Source organism: Hyperolius riggenbachi, chromosome 1 (assembly GCF_040937935.1).
Source record: "Hyperolius riggenbachi isolate aHypRig1 chromosome 1, aHypRig1.pri, whole genome shotgun sequence".
NCBI classification, from domain to species: Eukaryota; Metazoa; Chordata; class Amphibia; order Anura; family Hyperoliidae; genus Hyperolius; species Hyperolius riggenbachi.
This window is the reverse complement of record NC_090646.1, coordinates 356,407,064-356,427,772: the sequence shown is the minus strand read 5'-3', so window position 1 is coordinate 356,427,772 and position 20,709 is coordinate 356,407,064. Positions and strand designations below refer to the sequence as shown.

Below are 20,709 nucleotides of genomic sequence, written 5' to 3'. Positions count from 1 at the left end.
TGATCCAGGTAACTGTCATTGGGACCTCGCTGCACTGTCCTGAAACGTTTGCGATACACCTCTGGCGTGAGGTGGTATCGCACAATGATGGCTTTCTTAATTGCCTAAAAGTCTGTTTCTTCCTCCTGGGGGAGACTCACAAATGCTTCCAGGGCCTTGCCTCTCAACCCTGGTGTGAGATACCTTGCCCACTGCTCACGGGGCACCCCATACTGCCGACAAGTCCTTTCAAACCCCTGTAGGAAAGTGTCTATGTCATAGTCCTTGTCCATAGCGGGGAACTTATCCATGGGGATTCTGTGGACTCGCTCACCTTCACGTTCTGCGGGTCCAGCAGACCGGTTCTGCTGCTGAAGTTTAGCCAACTCCAGCTAGTGTTGCTGTTCAGCACTTTCCCTCTCGGCCTGGTGTCGCTGTGCAGCTTGTTCCCTCTCGGCCTGGAGTCTGTCCCTCATGGCCTGGAGTCGCTGTGCAGCTTTTTCCCTCTCTGCTTGCCGATGTTCCAGGATCAGCTTTAGGCGCAGTTCGGGATCAGCCGAACCTAGTAGCTGTAGGTCGGCTTCCAGAGATGTCATCTCCATGTTCGCTGGATCGCCCAGGACATCGTCTCCATTAGCATTCTGTGGCGGGAGCGATTCCTCCTCTGGCGTGTTGTGAGCGGCATCCGCTGGCAGTGGAGCACGGGCTTGCTCTGCCTCATCATACTCCTCGAGGGGACGAACTAACTGCTCCTTAGTCTGGCCGCTCACCGTCTCGATGCCTTTGTGCTCACACAGGTTAAGTAGTATTTCTTTGCTTTGCCTTGCATAGCTGGTTTCTTTCTGAGCCATCACGTTGCAAAATAAAAAGAAAAAAGGGGGAGGGAAAGCAAAATACCAAGTGTGTATCCTTGAAAAAAAAAGTATATAGATTCTGCACTGAGAAGACTTCTGTAGGCTAGTAGCTTCTAGCAAGCTTTCCAGCCTTTAGTACTCAGAATAGCGAGCTAAACTGCGTACTAATGTACTAAACGTTCCCACCACTCCCAGCCAATTATGTCAGGAACCGGCCCGCGGCACGCCTGCGTATACGGTTCCCGACTGCGGGTTTGACCAGATCAAGCGGGGAGCAGCCTTATTCAAGCTACAAACAAGGCTGGGACCCCTCAAACGCTCCTTACTGCCACCACTAGCTGTTGCTAGACACGTCCACTCGGCTGTCGAGTGCTCAGCGCGCAATCCGCGTTTTCGTATTCGGGTCAGCTTTGCGCTTTAGGCCGAATACGGGAACGCCACGCACACACACACACAGTACAGTTGTACAGTAACACGGCACAATCAGGCACTGACTTGTAATGCAAGTTACACTGTAGTGCAGCAAAACCACTAACAGCCGTTCCGAACGATACTGTTAGCCACTCTGCTGTCGAGCGCACCAGTGCCCATACACACAATGCTATTACAACCTTATACGGTAGGGTTGCTCAATCATACAATCAGGCATGGACTTATACACAGTTACACTTCAGTCTCTTCTAGGCTATGAGTGTTAGTTTAGTACAGCAGAAGTCAAACTTATTAAATAACGATTTAATATTCCAGAAAAAAAGTGGAACAATGCAGAAAATAATATATACAAAAGATGTACAAAAAACAAAGTAAAAAGTTACAAAATAAAAGTTACAACGATACACACAAAACAATTTGCCAAAATAGAAGGGAAATGAACGTGAACGTAACGTTCACGTTCATTTCCCTTCTATTTTGGCAAATTGTTTTGTTACCAACGCAAATGTCCAACCGTGGAGGGACACGGATTTACCAATTTCGATCGGGATCAGCTCTGGCGATGTGCTACCCTCAAGAGAAGATAATTTTTTAGGCATCTGGCCCTGCTTCTTGTACTGAGAGATACGCCTGGAGGCTGCCACTTCCTTGGGAAGGGGAGGACTAGTTTTAATTAACTTTCCAAACATAATTGAATTCCCAGAAATCTAACTTCCACATGTAAAAGTGTATTTCACAGCAGATCACAGCAGATTAAAGGTGGGGCTTGACTACTTTTGGGATAATAAGGCATTTCCTGGCCAGATGCTTGTTAGCCTATTCACCATCGGTCACCTTCAGTTGCAAATGTAGTGGTCATTGACAAACAGACCATCACACCATAGACAGCAGATGGGCTAGAGGCCTAATGAGCCATTTCCTTGCCCCACGCTAGCAACTCCAGGCAACAGCTGCCTTCTAGCAGACATACACGTGACATAGTCAGAAAAATGAAACATATGGCTTCTATGCGATACCATACTGCGGCTATATTCTGCATATTACCGTACATATCATCATCACCCCAATATATCACCACACTCCTCACTTCTCAGTATCCACTAGTATTTGTCAAGCTTTGATAATATTTTGGAGGCATTGCTTCAGCAAGGAGAGAATTAGCATATTCCCTGACATGGACGAGTCCTATTGGCTTTCAATTTCATATTGATTAGTAGCACATGTATTTTGACTGTCTAATGCTGGGCATACACGGCACATTTCTGGATGCAATTATGCGCCGGATCGAGCCGCTGGCTCGATGCTGGCGCATCCCCACTCGTCCGTGCGTGCGCGCGGATCGATTTCCGCTTGTCCCCACCGGCGCTCCTTATCAGCCGCTTGATTTCCCGCTATTGTCCACCGCCGGGGATCGAGCGGGGAATCTATCCGGCAGGTCATCGGACCTGTTGGATATTATTAATCAAGCCCATCAGCGGCTCGATTGATAAGGAAAGAAAGTGCCGTGTATGCCCAGCATTAAGGTGGCCACTAATGATCCAACCTTTTTCATCCAATCTTACCATTTCTATGTAATATAAGGGAACTGCCTAAATTATCCATTCAATGTATTTACTCAATTTACCCTTATACTACATATATTTGGTAAGATTGGATGAAAAAGATTGGATCATTAGTGGCCACCATTAGTAATATTATTCTCTTCACTAACTGTTGCTATGGTTTTCTTTTTTTAGGGGAACCTCAACCTTGTGTTCACAGTCCTTGTCTGCATATGGGGACCTGCCAGTCTAATGGAAGTTCATACAGCTGCATCTGCCACAAAGGCTACACAGGAGAAAACTGTGAAATTGGTAGGTCCCTGCGGTCAGGAACACAGAGAATTTCAGGAAGCTGATCTGCATTATGAAAGCAACTGACAGCAGCTATGACAAGAGACAGCAGCTTGTTCATCATTGCTCTCCAAAGAGTAATGATTATATGCAAAGTACAGGGACCTACTGCAACCAATCAAATCTCATTTTTTGCTAGTCAGCTCAATTAAATATGTGTTTGGAATTGTAGTTTTATCACAATAGTATAGATATTCGCATTTGAAAAAGTCAAGAACCATAATACAATAAGATTCACATATATTTTACAATTCCTAAAGCAGACCTACAAAGGATCTAAATGAACCGTGAAAGCATTCAAATTGCACATCCCTCTGTGGGGAAGCTAGTTATACAAGTACAGCCAGAACAAAGTATAGATTAGGGTTTCAATACATTCAATATATTTAACACCACAAAACAGTCCTTACAAATCACTTAAAATGAGCATGAACTTTGGAGTGATCAGCTGTCGCTAACGTGCTAAACAGAAGGGTCCTAGTGTATTTTGTGGCCAATGCGCAGCTTCCTCTGCAGGTCCATAAACAAATAGATTGTGTGTCACCTAGTAATGTAGAAAAGGCTCTGCAGGAGGTAAGGTGAATGAGAATAAGCGGTAGCAAGCTGATACAAGGTGGCAAAGGAAAAGGGGCAGGGGTAAAAGAAGAGTGTAAGAAGGGGGGAGAGGGGTGGAAGAACTGAAAGAGAAGTAAACAAGGAATGAGGAGCTGGAACAAGGTGGGGATGGGGGAATAGGGGAGTAAATGACCTCAGGAAGGAGGGGACATCAAGATCACAGAATGGAATTTTAAGTTCATTTTTTTGTGTTTCCTGCTTGCCTTGCTACAGAAGCCTACAGACATTTCTGACTGTATTTTTGTTCCTTGCACTTGTAAGGAATAGCTTCAAAATGTGTAAAACAGTCACTTAGCACACAAAAATGAACGCGCATACACATATTTCTACCAAGAGATCATTGTTTTCATGTTATGTCTCAACAGATATTGATGAATGTTTGTCTAACCCCTGCCAAAATGGAGGAACATGCATTGATGAAATCAACTCATTCCTTTGCCTTTGTTTACCAAGCTATGGGGGAAGCACGTGTGGTAAAGGTGAGAATAAACCAACAATCTGTGTGGGGATTACAAAGGGATACTAATTGTAGCAATGCAAGTATCAATGTAACAGATGTGATAATGATAGCACAGATGGAAAAGATGAAGGTAGAAGATTCACAAGGAAGTTCTAGAAGCTGAGGAGAACAAAGAAACTGACTCATTCTATCATTTGTAATTTAAGCCTAGTTTTAGAATACCAGCATGCCACTCTCAGTGTGTGCAGTATAAACTGCTACTCTGTGACTATTCTGAAAGAATTTACAAGCAGGATTTTCTTGTGCCTATTCTGGTAGTAATCTACATGCAGGGTGTTCCTGTGCCTATTCTGGTAGTAATCTACATGCAGGGTGATCCTGTGCCTATTCTGATAGTAATCTACATGCAGTGTGTTCTTTTGTCTATTCTGGTAGTAATCTACATGCAGGGTGTTCATGTGCCTATTCTGAATGAAATCTCAGTACAGGGGTTTCTTGTACCTATTCTGGTAGTAATCTCAATGCAGAGTGTTCTTGTGCCTATTCTGATAGTAATCTACATGCAGTGTGTTCTTTTGTCTATTCTGATAGTAATCAACATGCAGGGTGTTTTTGTGCCTATTCTGATAGTAATCTACATGCAGGGTATTCTTATGCCTACCTATTCCAATAGTAATCTAAATGCATGGTGGTCTTATGCCTTTTCTTATAGTAATCTTCATGCAGAGTGTCCTCTTATTCCTCCTCTGACAGAAAACTACACCTAGGATGTTCTTGTACCTTTTCTGGTAGTAATTTACATGTAGGGTTTTTCTGATACCTGTATGAAAAAATGTGCTTCCAAGCTGTTCTCAGTGCTTGTAAAGCTGTAATGGAGGACGTTATGTAGGTGGCATTATAATGGGGGCACTATAAAGGAGCACTGTAAATTGATAACATCTGCAGAAAGCTACTATACAGGATGACACTATACATAGAATGACTATTATGATGTGGCATTAGAACGGCTGCTTGTTAAAGTGGTGCTCTTATAAGTAGACAAGCTATAAGCAGTATCACATAATCAACATTCACCCACACTAACAGTTACAGTAAATACACAAATCAGTAAATACCCATTGGGGTAATTAAATTGTTTCCACTATGTAAAGCATAGCTTTTATCTGGCACTATAAAAAAGTATATTTCATCATAAAGCTTGTCATGATGTCCATAGTTAATGATTCCATTATACAATGTCGGTGCAACACTTCCTTTAAAAACATAGCTTGGTGCGCTTTTTATGACTTGCTTCTTCAGGAAAGAGTAATACAATCTGTACCACATCATAAAGAGACGATCAGTAAGGCTCTGTGCTTCAACAGGGAAAGTGAACATTGGTTATGATGTGGTGCCGTTTGTAAATATCACTTGGGTCTGAATAAGTGGCTTTTGGCTCTGAAACGTGCGTCAGGCTGTGTTTTTTAAAAAAGTGATGCACCAACATAGTATAATTGCATCATTATCTAACGACTTTATAACACGCTTCATGGCAAAATATACTGTTTATAGTGACAATTAAAAACTCTGTTTTTATATACAGTATTATACTAAAAACCCCAGTGGGTTGCAATTGATTTGTTTCTTTACGATCATAGATAGGCCAGAGCTTCTATTGTCCAGTGCTACAATGTGCTGCAGAGCTGCAATTACAGTGGCAGCTCTCTTCACCTTAATAAATAGGCCTCTGCAAGCAAGGATTAGTGATGAAACATTTCTCAATGTAAACAATTTTTTTTTAAACTAAAAATGTTAAAATGACTCTGAAGCGAAAAAAAAAAACTGATGAGATAATAAAGTGTAAATGTAGTATGTATAATTAATAGAACATTAGTAGCAAGGGAAATAGTCTCATGTTTTTATTTTCAGGTATATAGCTTTTATTTATAGCATCATTCTCTAATATTTGCAATTTACAAAGCACACTCAGAACCACACTCACAACCACACTTTACAAACACACTGTATTTTGAACTATGAAACAGAGCAGAGCTAATGACCCTTTGGACTTCCCTGCAGTAAAACCTTATCAGAAGCTGCCTGTAACTGTTACTCTGAAGTATAAGTGCCTCAGATAACAGCACTGCAGCTGACTAAACTGGTCGGAGAGGTCAGAGAAGCTCTTTTTGCATAAATAACAACGGAAGTTTCTTAACTCTTCCTGCACTGGAAACAATATGAGACTCATATCTGTGCTACTAATGTTCTATTTCTTAGCTGAACAACACATACAAATCATTAGATCATAAGTTTATTTTCACTTCAGATTCCCTTTAACCTCTTGACGACCAGCTAACGCCGATTGGCGTAAACTGGTCGTCTGCGGGTTACCATGGAAACGGCCGCTCGATCGAGCGGCCTTTCCATGTCAGTTCACGGAGGGTGTCTCCGTGAACAGCCAGAGAGCCGCCGATCGCAGCTCTCCGGCAAAATGTAAACAGGCGGGGAAGAAATCCCCGCTGTTTACATCATACGGCGCTGCTGCGCAGCAGCGCCGTAAGGCAGATCGGCGATCCCCGGCCTCTGATTGGCCGGGGATCGCCGGCATATGATAGGCTGAAGCCTATCCTTCAATGCGCAGGACTGAACTCCGTCCTGCGCATTACGGAGAGAGGGAGGGAGGGAGGTAAGGAGGAAGAGGGCGGAAATGGCTGCGGAGGGGGGCTTTGAGAAGCCCCCCCCGCAAAACGCAGATGGCCGGCGGCGATCAGACCCCCCCAGCAGGACATCCCCCTAGTGGGGAAAAAAGGGGGTAGTCTGATCGCCCTGCTGCACTCCTGATCGGTGCTGCAGGCTGTAGAGCCCCCGCAGCACCGATCAGTGAAAAATCCATTGGTCGGCAAGTGGTTAATGTAAGTATATTGGACTCATTGCCTAGAGCCTCATTTTAGGCAATTTAATTACATGTAAGTAGAATACGTGGTGGGCCAGAGTTACTAAGTTAAGCAAGCAGCGTGTGTGCCCATCATCCTGCACAGGTACATCGGGAACTCATTATGTGATTCCCAGCCGTTGCAATGCTCCTGGTGATGGCTCCCTTGATTGCCAGCTAATAGCTGGCACTGCTGTATTTTAACATGGAACAGCATTCCCTCTCACAGAAATGTAAGGGAAAATACTATGAAAACATCCCTGCAAGCGCAAATATATATTCTATATTGCCTATTTCAGCACCAACATACTAAACCTCCTCTGTTACCCCACTAGTGTTCTTACAGTTCTGCAATGCCTGTGATTCATTATAAATAGCTAGGTCTATTTTTAGTGTATCCCGCCAAAATTGTTTGTTTTTATTTTGTTTTATTCAAGAGAAATATAGCTTTTTTTGACACTATTTAATTATTTTGAAACTGCAATTTTATTGTGTTGTAAGATTCAGTATGCTAAGAAGGTATGTTGAAATGTTTAACCAGAAATATGTAAATATCTTGAATTTCAGCTTGAACATCTTCAAAAATGTGTTGTTCTATTTGTTTTCTATGCAGAGGTGTAAAATATATGCAGACGATTTTTTTCATAGAACACAAAAAGATTGCTGCTTTTTGCAATATATAGCACTTTTGCTGAAGCTCTGGGGTACTATAACAGTATAAGGCCCGATTCACATTAGCGTTCTAGGTCCGGCTTCCCCGGACCCGGAACGCTCCGTACACAGCGGATGGTGAATGGATACATTGTTAATCAATGTATCCATTCACACTCGTGCGACCGTCCGGATCCGGATCCGATCCGGGAACGCAGCTCCGGGACGATCCGGCTTTTTTCCAACATGCTCTATTTTTGCCGTCCGCCCCGGTGCGGCTGCGGACCCGGGCCGGATCCTGACCCGAACATGCGGCCATGCTGTGCAATGAGAAACTGATGTTTCTCATCACACTGGCAATAGGACCAGATGCTTCCAGCACCGGTCCTATGCCACTTGGGGGGCCCGGACTACACGCCGGTATCCCCCATGCTTGCGGTGCCTTTCTGGCACTGCAATGTATCTTGATACATTCCGGATCCGCAACTGGTGGCAACTTGTGGCCACCGCAGAGACCCGTACGGTCTCTTTGCGCCCCCCGGACCCCAGGACACTTGTGGACTCGAACCGCAAGTGTGAACGGGGCCTAGCAGCTGGGCAGATAGAGGCACTTATCGTGACCTTGAAACTGTACTGTGTGTACTCCTATTTTTTATTGACAAGACAAGACAAATAACATTTATATCGCGCTTTTCTCCTGGCGGACTCAAAGCACCAGAGCTGCAGCCACTAGGACGCGCTCTATAGGCAGTAGCAGTGTTAGGGAGACTTGCCTAAGGTCTCCTACTGAATAGGTGCTGGCTTACTGAACAGACAGAGCTGAGATTCGAACCCAGGTCTCCTGCATCAGAGGCAGAGCCCTTAACCATTACACCTTCCAGCCACTGCCATTGCCTGAGGAAGCGGGAATATACCCGCAAAAGCGTTGCAAAAAAATCCTGGAGTGTACCAATAAATTTGATTGTTTTGAATACACAGTTTTTGTGTCTGCTTGCCGGGGGTAAGTCCACCACTGCCTCCTAAGCAATTTTAAACGTTTTAAGAATTGGTTTTATCCTGTTGGCGCCTCTGTTCTTCATTACGTTATAGCTGGGCACACATGTTATGTAGGGATAAGCTGGTCATACATGTTAAGGGGCATGAATGGCTGCACATGTTATGGTGGAGTGGTAGCCACACATATACTGCATGGATGAGGATAAGTGGAATTTGGATGAAGATCACTGGTCACAGATAGTGTATAAAAGACACAAGAAACACCATATATAAAACTGGAAAGAAGAATACATTTTATGGTTACATGTTGGGAATCTACCACAACTTTTCCCTAAAATTCTAAAACCAGAATTTTCCCCTCACCCCTCTATAAGAAAGAATAACAACTCAAAAATATAGAATGTCAGCCCCTAGGGAAAGTTAATTATAATCATCATGTTTTGTCTTACCTAATTACTGCCATAAATCAAAGAGAGGTGGATGAGCATGACAGAAGGAGATAAGGTAACAGAAAAGGAAGAGGATGTAAAAGAGAACAAGCAAGAGATTAGAAAGCTGTCTCAAGCACAGAAGATAGTTTGTCTGACTGATAATATACGAGTGTGCTAGTCGCAGATCAATACTCCAGCAGAGGAGAAAGGAGCTGAATATAAATGACTTTACTCAAGCTAGAGTTAGAAAATGACTTTGTAATGTTTAACTTATGCTTTCTGTCGCAATGTCTTTCTTTCCTTCCTCTTGCCACACAGGATACAATGTTTTAAATATTTTTTTGTATTTGATTCAAGAATTACGATTTTTGAAAAAATCTGACCAATGAATCATACATGTGTGTTCAATTTCTCTCCATTTATATAAAAAAAAAAAAAAAGGTTTTGAAAATTGCCCATAAGTCAAGAAATGTACAATCAATCCTATACTATACAGTTTTCTGAAAGATTAGTTTTGGATTTTCTGCCATGGCTGATCAAAAAATATTAAAAAAAAAAAAAAAAAAAACAATACATTTGATCATGTTTTTCACACACAAAAAAAACAATTTTTCTATAAAACTGATCTTATTATTAAAAAACATGAAAAATGAAATGTTTTATTATGTTGTTTGTGGCCACTTTTAAAAGCATGATTTGGAGTTTATGCCCTGTGTTTATCCTTAAAGAGACTCCGTAACAAAAATTTCATCCGGTTTTCTTCCATCCTACAAGTTCCAAAATCTATTCTAATGTGCTCTGGCTTACTGCAGCACGTTCTACTATCACCATCTCTGTAATAAATCAACTTATCTCTCTCTTGTCAGACTTGTCAGCGTGTGTCTGGAAGGCTGCCAAGTTCTTCAGTGTTGTGGTTCTGTGATGCATCTCCCCCTCTAGGCCCCTCTCTGCACACTGCCTGTGTGTTATTTAGATTAGTGCAGCTTCTCTCTGCTCTATTATCTTTTACAAGCTGGATAAATCCTCCTCTGAGCTGGCTGGGCTTTCACATACTGAGGAATTACATACAGGCAGAGCTGTCTGCACTCTGCAGGAAGAAACAGCCTGACACTTCAGTGGAAGATAGCTGCAGGGGGAAAGAAACACACAAATGATCTCTTGAGATTAAAAAGGAAGGCTGTATACAGCCTGCTTGTGTATGGATGTATTTTCTATGTGTGGACATACTGTACATCAACCTACTTCCTGTTTTGGTGGCCATTTTGTTTGTTTATAAACAAACTTTTTAAAACTGTTTTTAACCACTTTTAATGCGGCGGGGAGCAGCGAAATTGTGACAGAGGGTAATAGGAGATGTCCCCTAACGCACTGGTATGTTTACTTTTGTGCGATTTTAACAATACAGATTCTCTTTAAGCCGCATCTACACGAGTAGATGCGGCCGCGATGCTTCTTATCAATCGAGCCGCTGATGCGGCTCGATTGATAAAATCCGACAGGACGGATCTCCGCACCACCGATTCCCTGCTCGCTCCCAGCGAGGGGACAATGGCAGGGAATCGTGCGGAAGATAAGCGGCGCCGGCGGGGACGAGTGGGCATGAGCGGGGAATCGAATGCGGCGCACGCGCGGCGAGCGGGGACGCGGTGGGCACGCAGAAGAGGCGATCCGGCGGCTAATCGAGCCGCCGGATCGCAGCCTCATCTACCCGTGTAGATGAGGCTTTAGATGGTTATGTGATTGCATTGTTGTGCACTGTCCTTTGTAATTCACCTGTTCAGCCTATGCTGAATAAAGACATTGAATTGCTTGTTCACAGCTGAAAGTGTTCAGGTTCAAACAATGCTTTTGAAACCCATCACTGACTGAAATGATCGTTTGTGATTGTTTTAGGTGACCATAGAGCAGGTTTCCCTTGATGTCTGCAGAATGGTCATTGATGACTGCACAGTGCCTGACACCTGACACAAGCCCCCACCCATCTCCTGAGTATAAACCTGAATAAGCATGTGGTGTGACTTGAACTGTGTAGCTAAAGAAATACATGTGTAAAGTCGTTCCATGCTTCACCCTGGTCACAGCTTATTTCACACCATTTGCCACCACTCCCAATCTCTCATAGGTTTTGCATTGTAGTTTGGGAAATGTAGCTTGGCCACTATTGTTCTTCCAACTTTGGTAGTCACATGGTCACTCCTGATCAGGCACTTTGGCAGCTGAAGCTGTGTAAATGTGAGGAGCACATTACTATAGACTAGAGTAAAGGAGCTTGCATTTTTTATGCCAAACAAATGCCCTAGCTTCTCACTGAACACACACTGGGTAGCATGGATGCACCTTCTTGCCACTGTATTCCCATTCCTGCAAATGGGACCAATTGGAGCCCGGCACATGCACAGCAACCATGGCAGAGAGCATCCTGGGCATGCGCAATTCAGAAACAATCAGAACTGAGCATGCCCAGGATGCTCCCAGCGATGGCTGCTGTACACAGCCATGTGGAATCAAGTACAGAGAGGACACATGGCCAGAGTTACAAATGGGGTGTTTAGCAGCAAGACCTCCAGAGGGCTGAAAGAGGAGTGGTCTGAAGAGCCTATAGAACCCCAAGATTAGTATAAATTAACACTTGTATTTCATCTCAGGTTTACTTTAGTGTTTCAGTCATTTAGAAATTTGGCATAGTGGCACTTGTTATGTGGAGAGATTAAAACAGCGTGTTTTATTTGGGAATATACATTAACAGAAGGCTTTAGCCTGCATAAAAATCCTGCAGTAAATGGCGTAAATAGGGCTTGTGACATTTTAATGTACTGACTAAAGAAACTGTTTACCTCAATCGAGAGGTAATTTATCGACCAAAAATACTGAAAGTGGTGAATCCATAGCAACACCTCTAATGAATTGACGGAGCTAGAAACAGTAAATCGTAGAAGGTATTACCACAAGAACTGCAAATTCCTCACGCAGTACAGCTTAGTGAATGCTGCCTTGTGTAGCATTTTACTCTACTTTATCTTATCAAGTCTATTATCGTATCATGCTATATGCATGGAATCTGACCAAGGTGGCCATTCAGGACCATTACGGCAAGCATCTGTACAGATGTCCACTGAGCTTATCCCCCCACCGTTCCGCTGGGGGAAGGGCGAATCTGTCATGGCAGAGGCTTTCCACCTAGCTGCCTTGCTCTCTTTGCAATTATTCTTCTGACTATCTCTTGTCAGCACTGCTTGTGTGTGATATCACACAAGTGCAGACAGGAGATGCAACATGGACATGATGGACATGACAACTTGAGAGATAGGAACTAGATGAATCCAGGACCAAAAAAAACAAAACAAACAACAACAAAACAAAATCCAGGAGCCAATAATGTAACCAAAAACTTTTAAAATAGAGAGGAATTGTTGACTTACCTCTTTCAAAAACACACACCAGGCATTTGTGGTGGAAATTATTTCAGCTCGATTGCACAAAAAAGGACAACGCGTTTTGCAGGTCTGTCACGCTTCTTCATATCTATAACAGAAAGGTGGCAAATAGCTAGGGTATGTCAGGCTCGAGCTGAGTGGTGAGGAACTGCAGCTTCTCCCTTTTACTCTCCAATCTAGCGTCTGACTGCTCTTCTGCTTTCCCTCTCATGTCGATAAATGCAAGCTGTAGGTTTGCATTTATCTACTACTCAACAGACACAGAGGTGTCTGAAAGTACATTTTTCCTGCATGTCCTACTCCTACTACACTTTTTGTTCAGTTCACTTAAAGGGTAACTGAAGTGAGCTTAGTTGCTTGGCGCTGCTCAACTGATTATGTGACTTTCTTCAGAACTCCAACTGTCACCACATTTTTTTTTTAACACTGCAGTTAAGTTACTGTAGCAAATAAGGCTCTGAGCTGCTGTCCCAAGTCACTGTGATTTTTTATTATGGCGAGACTTCTCTATCAATGTCTAGCTATTCACTGGTGCATAATGTGCTTACAAGTTGTTACAAAGCAATAGATCCATCCTTAGTTACGTTCATGAATGCAATAGCATGGTGTGCCCTTGCTTGGACGGCTAAGGCCCTTGTCTCAACCTTGACCATGAACAATTATCAGGCATTTTCTTTCCTATTTGATTGGATATATTGCAGCTTTTCCATTTTTCTCACACAACTGAAAAAATGGTATGTTAAATGAAACTCCTCCCATCTCCACATAACAGTATAGGTGGGAGTGTGTGCAGTTGTGACATCCTACTCTCCTCACAAAGGCCTTCTTGGTAACATTCATTGAGTTTAAAAATCCCAACATGACATCACATTTAGGAAACCACTCTGAACCGTACTTCCGGATGTTATGTTTCTTATCAGACATTTCTATGGTATATCTAATTGCTGAAAACAAAACATGGCAGCAGGAAGAGTGGAGGAGGGCAGCACACAGACATGTCCATGATATCATGCATCAAGATTTTACAAAATGAAGATACCCAGAAGGCTATTGGAGCAGTGTTTATGAATCTCACACTTGCACACATTACGGTATCATACAAAGTTGGGTAGGGATCTACTTTAAGATAAGGACTAATACTGTATGTGTAAGTACGTTCACATCTGAAATAGGGACATTGTACGTTTTTGGAAAGCAGGGACAAATGTTACACATACTATGCACTCTGAATATTATACAGCCTTTTTGGGAAGACAGGAAATAAATTATTATATTAAGAAAGACAGATGCCTTGTTCATTTATTATGAGTAGCATAAAGGGATTAAGGGAAGGACACTGCTGCCACAACTGTGCTTTGCAGTGTTAAGTAAAAGCCTCCAGACCGGCAGATGAAGGGAGCAGATGTGACTTTATTCTGGTACTGTGCAGCGGGTAGGGCAGCGGTGGGTCAGGTTGTGCGCAGTCAGCTCCCTGCAGTACAACTTCACCTGTGTCAGCAGCTGAGCCATGTGTCTGTGTCCTCCTTTACCCCCATGATGTGACCTGTGTGCTTCTGCTTGCAACCAGACAGCTGCGCTGGGAAGCTCACGTGTAACAAAGCTGAGTGATGCCAAAATAGATGGCTGTGTGCAGAAGACAACAGACATGCTTCTCTATTGCCAGTATCATGATATGATGATTTGTTTTGCAAAGTGTAAACAAAAGATTATTTTGTAACATTTTACTATATTTGAATGCATGCAAGTGTCACGGATGTTGAGAAGCCTTGGCAGTAATGTAATGGCATTTAACACTATATAGCACTTTTTTGAAAATGACATTGATGCACATTCAGTGACCAACCTACCCAAAAAATCCAGAAAGTTACATTTGCTTTAGCGCATGTGTTTTTAGAGTTTTGATGCTTTTGCTTGTTTTTTCATTTTCATCCTCTGTCGTTAACATTAAAAGGAATGTATTTTCAGAGACAAAATGTTGTGCTTTTAAGTGCAGTGCAGTGTGAAAATCGGAAAAGCACAAATCTGAAAGTGTCATTTGTTTTCCTATGGAGAACAAACTGCGTGCATGTTTTAAAAACCTTGTATGTGGACAATATGTAGGCCCATATGCAATTCACTTTTTCTTCTAGGTGATATCTAGGTGCTGAAAAGGCATTTTTATCAGAAGATGAAAAAATATCTCCAAGGAGAAAACTTAACTGAATAAGAGCCTAGTGTGCAAGAGACCTCATAGATAGAGAGCTATCTACATATTAGCAAGGGCTAAATCATTCTGATATAAGGAACTATAGGCTCCTACTAAATCCCCCATAAACATTTATTACCCACCTTTGATTAGATGCACTAGATTCATTAGATTTAAAATGTAAAATATATAATTATATACATAAAAAGCTCTTCTTGATGCCTTAAAGAGACACTGAAGCGAAAAAAAAAAAATATGATATAGTGAATTGGTTGTGTACTATGAATATTTACTAGAAGATTAGCAGCAAAGAAAATATTCTCATATTTTTATTTTCAGGTATATAGTGTTTTTTCTAACATTGCATCATTCTATATTATGTGCAGATTACACAACACTCAGCATTCAAAATGAGTCTTTCAGAGCAGTCTGTGCACTAATGACCTCTCCTCTAGCAGAGGAAAACAAAACAGTTGAGATAATAAAAGTCAGATAACAGCCCTCTCCAGGACTAAACTTAGTTGGAGAGTTAATGGCTTGTTTGCATAGAGATAACAACTGGAGTTTCTTAACTCTTCCTGTACTGGAAACAATTAGACTGATGTATCTGATCTTAATGTTTTATTTCTTAGCTGTACTACACATACAAATCATAATATCATAATTTTTTTTTCGCTTCAGTGTCTCTTTAAACTATTGTTTATTATCCTGATAATATCATCTTTTTGGTCCCATTGTATTATGATAACAACAAAGATGACAGTAAGGCTTGATGCTGCCTCCTCTACCAACTGCTTGCTTTACATAAGACTACATTTCCCATTATCCCTACTGATGACTGCTAATACCTAGATGACAGCACTAAATTCTGATGCCTGATTTCAGTTTTTAGTTCTGTAGATCATCTGGTGAGTAAAGGTCTTAACATAACTGTCTGCCATTGTCATGTTAAAGCTGACCTGAACTCAGAACTTTCTCTCTGCTTTAAAAGATACTCAACAGCACAATAACCTTCAAAGAAAAACATTTTCTTTGTTACAGCTGATACAAATCCTGCAATAATTCTGTAGTGTTTCTACTCCCTGCTTTCATGGAAGCACACATATTGTTAACATCCTGTGCTTTCAAATTACCCTCTCTGCCATGGCAGTCAGCTGACACATCTGAGGGATCAAATTACAACTTGCGATTAATCACAGATGAGGGAAAATTATACAGGCTAAACTCTCTAAATACATAGAGGGTGCATTTCCCTATGTTTTCCTTCTGTTCTGTCCAAGCATTCGGGTCCACTTTAAGACAGGTAGTGCAGTCATATTTATTCATCAGCAAATCTTGCAAGAGATAAAACATAAACAGACGTGCAATAATATCTTTAATGAACTTTTACACATACATTTTTGTTCCATACGGTTTGATTTTGATGTATTGTGTGTTTCCTGTCTTCTCTAGATACAGAGGGCTGTGATCATAGCTGGCACAAATTCCAAGGGTCTTGCTATCGATATTTCCCCCAGCGTAGGCCATGGGAAGAGGCAGAAAGAGACTGCCGGAGAAGATCTGGTCACCTGACTAGTATTCACTCACCAGAGGAACAAGCCTTTATCAAGAGTAAGCATGTTCATGTACATCAAGCCACTAATACTGTGAGCAATATCATACAATGTATGAGTACAGTACAGATACAATCTCTTATGTGCATGGTAAAAGCCTGTCTTTATAACCTTCCACAAAGCAGGAGTCAAGTACATAATTACATGTTCCAGTTTTATCTTAAAGGTCCTTACGTCATTTCCGCAGATTGTTCATTATTAGTAAAGATGAATATGGCTTTTTGCTATTATTCATACAATGTTCATATTTGAAGCAGTGGAAGAGAAATTACATTTGTAAAAGTTAGTCATGTGATCTAAGATTCATATCAGGGAAATGGCAGCTACCATGAGAGCAGAACAGCTCATATTTTCCAGCACAGAGCCCCTGGCCCCACCCTGCTCAACCCTATTTTAGGTGACCAGCAGTCCAGCACTACAGCTCAGCAGTTTCATCACCATTTTTTTTCTCACTTCCCCCTTACTCATTGCGCAGTAAAGCAGGCAACCCTTCCCCCCCCCCCCCCCCCAAGGGTTAAATGCTTTTTTGTGCACTGACCGGGGGACAGCAAGATAAGACTGTACTGAGCTGTAGTGTCTTCGCTATCAGAGGGAAGAGGCGTGAGGGAACAAATAATGATCCCTGTGCTACAGGGAAATACTTGCTCGTGTCTCTTCCATTTCTTCCCTGACTACCTCAAGTTCATGATCATGATCAGCGCTGCGTAATATGTTGGCGCTTTATAAATACAATAAATAATAATAATAATGTGATAGGCGTAGGAGCTTGGACCACATAGAAAGACCTGGTCTGTCCAATAAGATAGCCCTTTCATCTCAGCAGGAAATGGACCTACAGGATCCAGCCAGTATAAAGATGGCAAAAGTATAGAAAATGCAGCAATCTTTGTGATTTATGAAGGAATGTAATTGTAATATCATATGCATTTAGCAAAATAGGAGGCTGACCATAGACTTAAGTTTCATACACTTAAGGACCAGGACCAGAGACTGCTGGTACAAAAACCGGGCTCACTGATGTCTCGCTGCATGGACCCCTTGCTCTTGCTGTTTGCGCTGCTCTCCCATCACTGAAGCCCACTCGCCCTCCCATCGCTATGACAGCAGAGCTCCGTGAGCCAGTCAGGAGCTGATTTAAAGAGACTCTGTAACACATTTTTCAGCCTTAGTTCTTCTATCCTATAAGTTCCTATGCCTGTTCTAATGTGCTCTGGCTTACTGCAGCCTTTCCTAATTGCACTGTCTCTGTAATAAATCTTATCTCCTTTCCTCTGTCGTGTCTGTCGGGCTAAGGCTTGAATGTGTGGAATGTGCAGGGCTGCTTGTGATTGGATAGAAGCGATACACACCCTCTGCAGGCCCCCTGCACACTCTGTATGACTCACACACTCTGTTTATGTGAGCCTATCACAAGCTGGTTAGTTTGTTTGTAAACACTGCCTAAAACTGTTAATTACAAGCCAGGATTGCAGCAGAGAGTGGCAGAAACAGCACAGAGGGGCCCAGGAGAAAATAAGGAATAGAATGGTATGCTTTTTAGTGTAAGAATATTAGAGTACAGATTCTCTTTAATTGACTCCTGACCCTGTGATCACTGTGAGCCAATGTGACAGCAGGGGTGAGTGGGCTTCAGCAGCGGGAGAGCTGCGCGATTGATGGTACCGGCAGGTCTGTGTGGCTCACTTATTGAAATCTACACCTTGGCAGGGATAACAGGTCCCAAACAGGGCATAGATTTCAATTAGACTGGTCCGGAAGCGGTTAATGCAGATGCAGTCCCTTTCTGCTTTGGGGCACTCCTTTTACACTTAACCATGTCCAAAACAGTTTTATCCATTCTGGCCTTTTACTAGATCTAGGGCTTGATTCACTATGCGGTGCTAACCTACTTAGCATGTCTAAAGTCTTTAGGCGTGCTAACCAGGGTGCTAAGTAGGTTAGCACTGGTTTTCTCAATCAGATCACGCGCTAAGCACCGCGCGCAAAGTCCTATGCGCGCGCTAAGTCCCATAGGCTGTAATGGGCACTTCGCGCAGAGCGCCCTGCGCTCTGTGCAGTGCGTGCGTAAAGTTTTGCGCTCATAATTAGCGCGTGAAAAGCTCATTTAGACGTGCTAAGGGGGTTTTCACAGGCGTGCTAACAGTTAGCACTGCTTTGTGAATAAAGCCCTTAGAATGTTATTCCCATAAAGTATATACATTTTGCAATAGTGATTAAGAATCTGTTTGAAAGGTAGCCATTTACTTTCAGTGTCATTGCCCTGTGATTTACTATTCCAGTCTACTAGACTTTAGTGAGCCTCTGAGCTCCTTAGAGTTAGTTTTTCTTACTCATATATCTGCATAATTTTATTTTAAATGAAGATATATTGTAAAAATTATATCAAAGATAGAGAAAAAGCAGCATAGGCTAAGTGAGAGACAGCAATTCTGATGTAATTTAAGGTTAAATAAACGTGTATATATCAGTAATGTTTCCTCCCAGCAGCAATGGCACTAAAGCTTGTGGGAATCCATTAGCATCCCTGTTGGCCCATGGTAAATATTTTTGCCCCCGAGCAGACCTTGATCAGCAGACTAGTGACTCCCTGCTCCATATGAGTTAACCACCCAAGGGATAGCTCTGACTCCCCAGGTGGCATCACATGCTGCTGGCAGATGTGCCATGAAAAAAAGGTAGCATAAACAGAAAGCAATGGAGTGTATTGTACCTAAAGGTAATTGGGATAACTCTATGAAATACATTGTAAATTGCTAGCTAAGTTGTTTGATTTATATTTTTCAATCACATTCACTGATTCTTCTTTTGGGCTACCCTGTCAGCTTCAATATCCTGAGTACTATATTGTTTACACTGCAATCAGAAACAACATAATTTGCTGTTTCCCATTCCCTATCCCTTATTACCTCTTCTGAGTGTAAGCAATACAAAGTTATCATTGTGCATTTTGAAGTGTTTAGTGATTGATAGTTAGGGTGCATTCACACTCTGCCTGGTGTGTTGCGCAATAAAGTCACATGTAAACATATAAACTAACTGACCACACAAATTTTTGGTCATGGGGCCCTATGCAATTCGAGAACTCGCTAGTGTAAAGCAGTGGCAAGTTCTAAATTATGCAACGGGACCATTGCCTAATTCAATTCTAGGTAGCGCTTGGCGATAAAGAACTTGCTTGGGCAATTTTATCGCCCAGTGATTCCTTTTCCACCTATTCAATGAGGACTCTTTCACATCTGCAATGGCATCGGTGAAAGGTCAACCCATACGCTTTGATGTATGCATTTTCGTGCGTTTTTAGTGCTGGCTTTTTTGTGCGCTGTACCATAATCAGTATGCGTTTTTAATGTGTTTTCAATCCGGTACAGCACATAGGAAAACACAGGTGATGTTATCATTTATTGATTTTCAACTGTAACTGTGTGTGTTGAAAAGTTTTAAAAACGCATGCTCTTCTTGGAGCTTGCGTTTTACATTGATTTACACTACAACTTATAACGCAAGCGTTAGACGATTAAGAGCTCCGGGGTGCATTGAAATGCATAGCACAAAAACGCAGCGTTAGATGTGAAAGGTAAAATGAAAGTCCATGGACTTTAGTTTTACCTTGGAAAACACACACAATGGCTGTTGCATCAAAACAAGCAAAATCAACTCAGATGTGAAAGAACCCTTAAAGGAGTGATCCAAGCTTTTTTTTTTTTAAAAAAAAAGATCCACTTACCCGGGGCTTCCTCCAGCCCATGGCAGCCATCCTGTGCCCTCGCCGCAGCTCCGGTGGCTCCAGGTCAGTAGTTCTGCGCCTGCGCAGTACCGTTCTAATGACGTCGGGGAGACCACGTGACCCGCGCCGTGGAGCGCAGAAGAAGCCGGAACCTAGCCTGGGGAGATCGGCTGCGCCAGTAGAGAAGACCGGGAGCCACTGGAGCTGTGGTGAGGACACAGGATGGCTGCCATGGGCTGGAGGAAGCCCGTGTAAGTGGATCTTTTTTTTTTTAACAGTTTGGATGTATCCTTTAAGGTTAAGATGTGTCAGGAAATGATACTTCCTGTCAAACATGGGCGAGGACTTTTCACCTACTAAGAGCAGGTGAAAAGTCTCTATCTCCTGTAAGGCATCTGGGAGCTTCCTCTACTAAGGAGACCCCAGGCGTCCATCTTTTAGGCTGGTTTCACTGTGGGACGTTACAGGCGCACGTTAGAGCAGCCTGTAACGTACCCCACCGCACAGCAATGAAAAATCAATGGGCTGTTCA

General features: G+C 42.5%; 1 protein-coding gene across 2 annotated transcripts in view; it reads left to right on the top strand.

Moving 5' to 3' along the window:
• Positions 1–20,709, top strand: part of NCAN (neurocan) — a 316,793-nt gene that overhangs the window by 257,011 nt on the left and 39,073 nt on the right. For both annotated transcript variants that reach the window (XM_068234189.1, XM_068234188.1), the window contains 3 exons: positions 3,002–3,118; positions 4,138–4,251; positions 16,293–16,451. In XM_068234189.1, the coding sequence (XP_068090290.1) occupies positions 3,002–3,118; positions 4,138–4,251; positions 16,293–16,451 (390 nt within the window). The remainder of the gene's footprint in view (positions 1–3,001; positions 3,119–4,137; positions 4,252–16,292; positions 16,452–20,709) is intronic.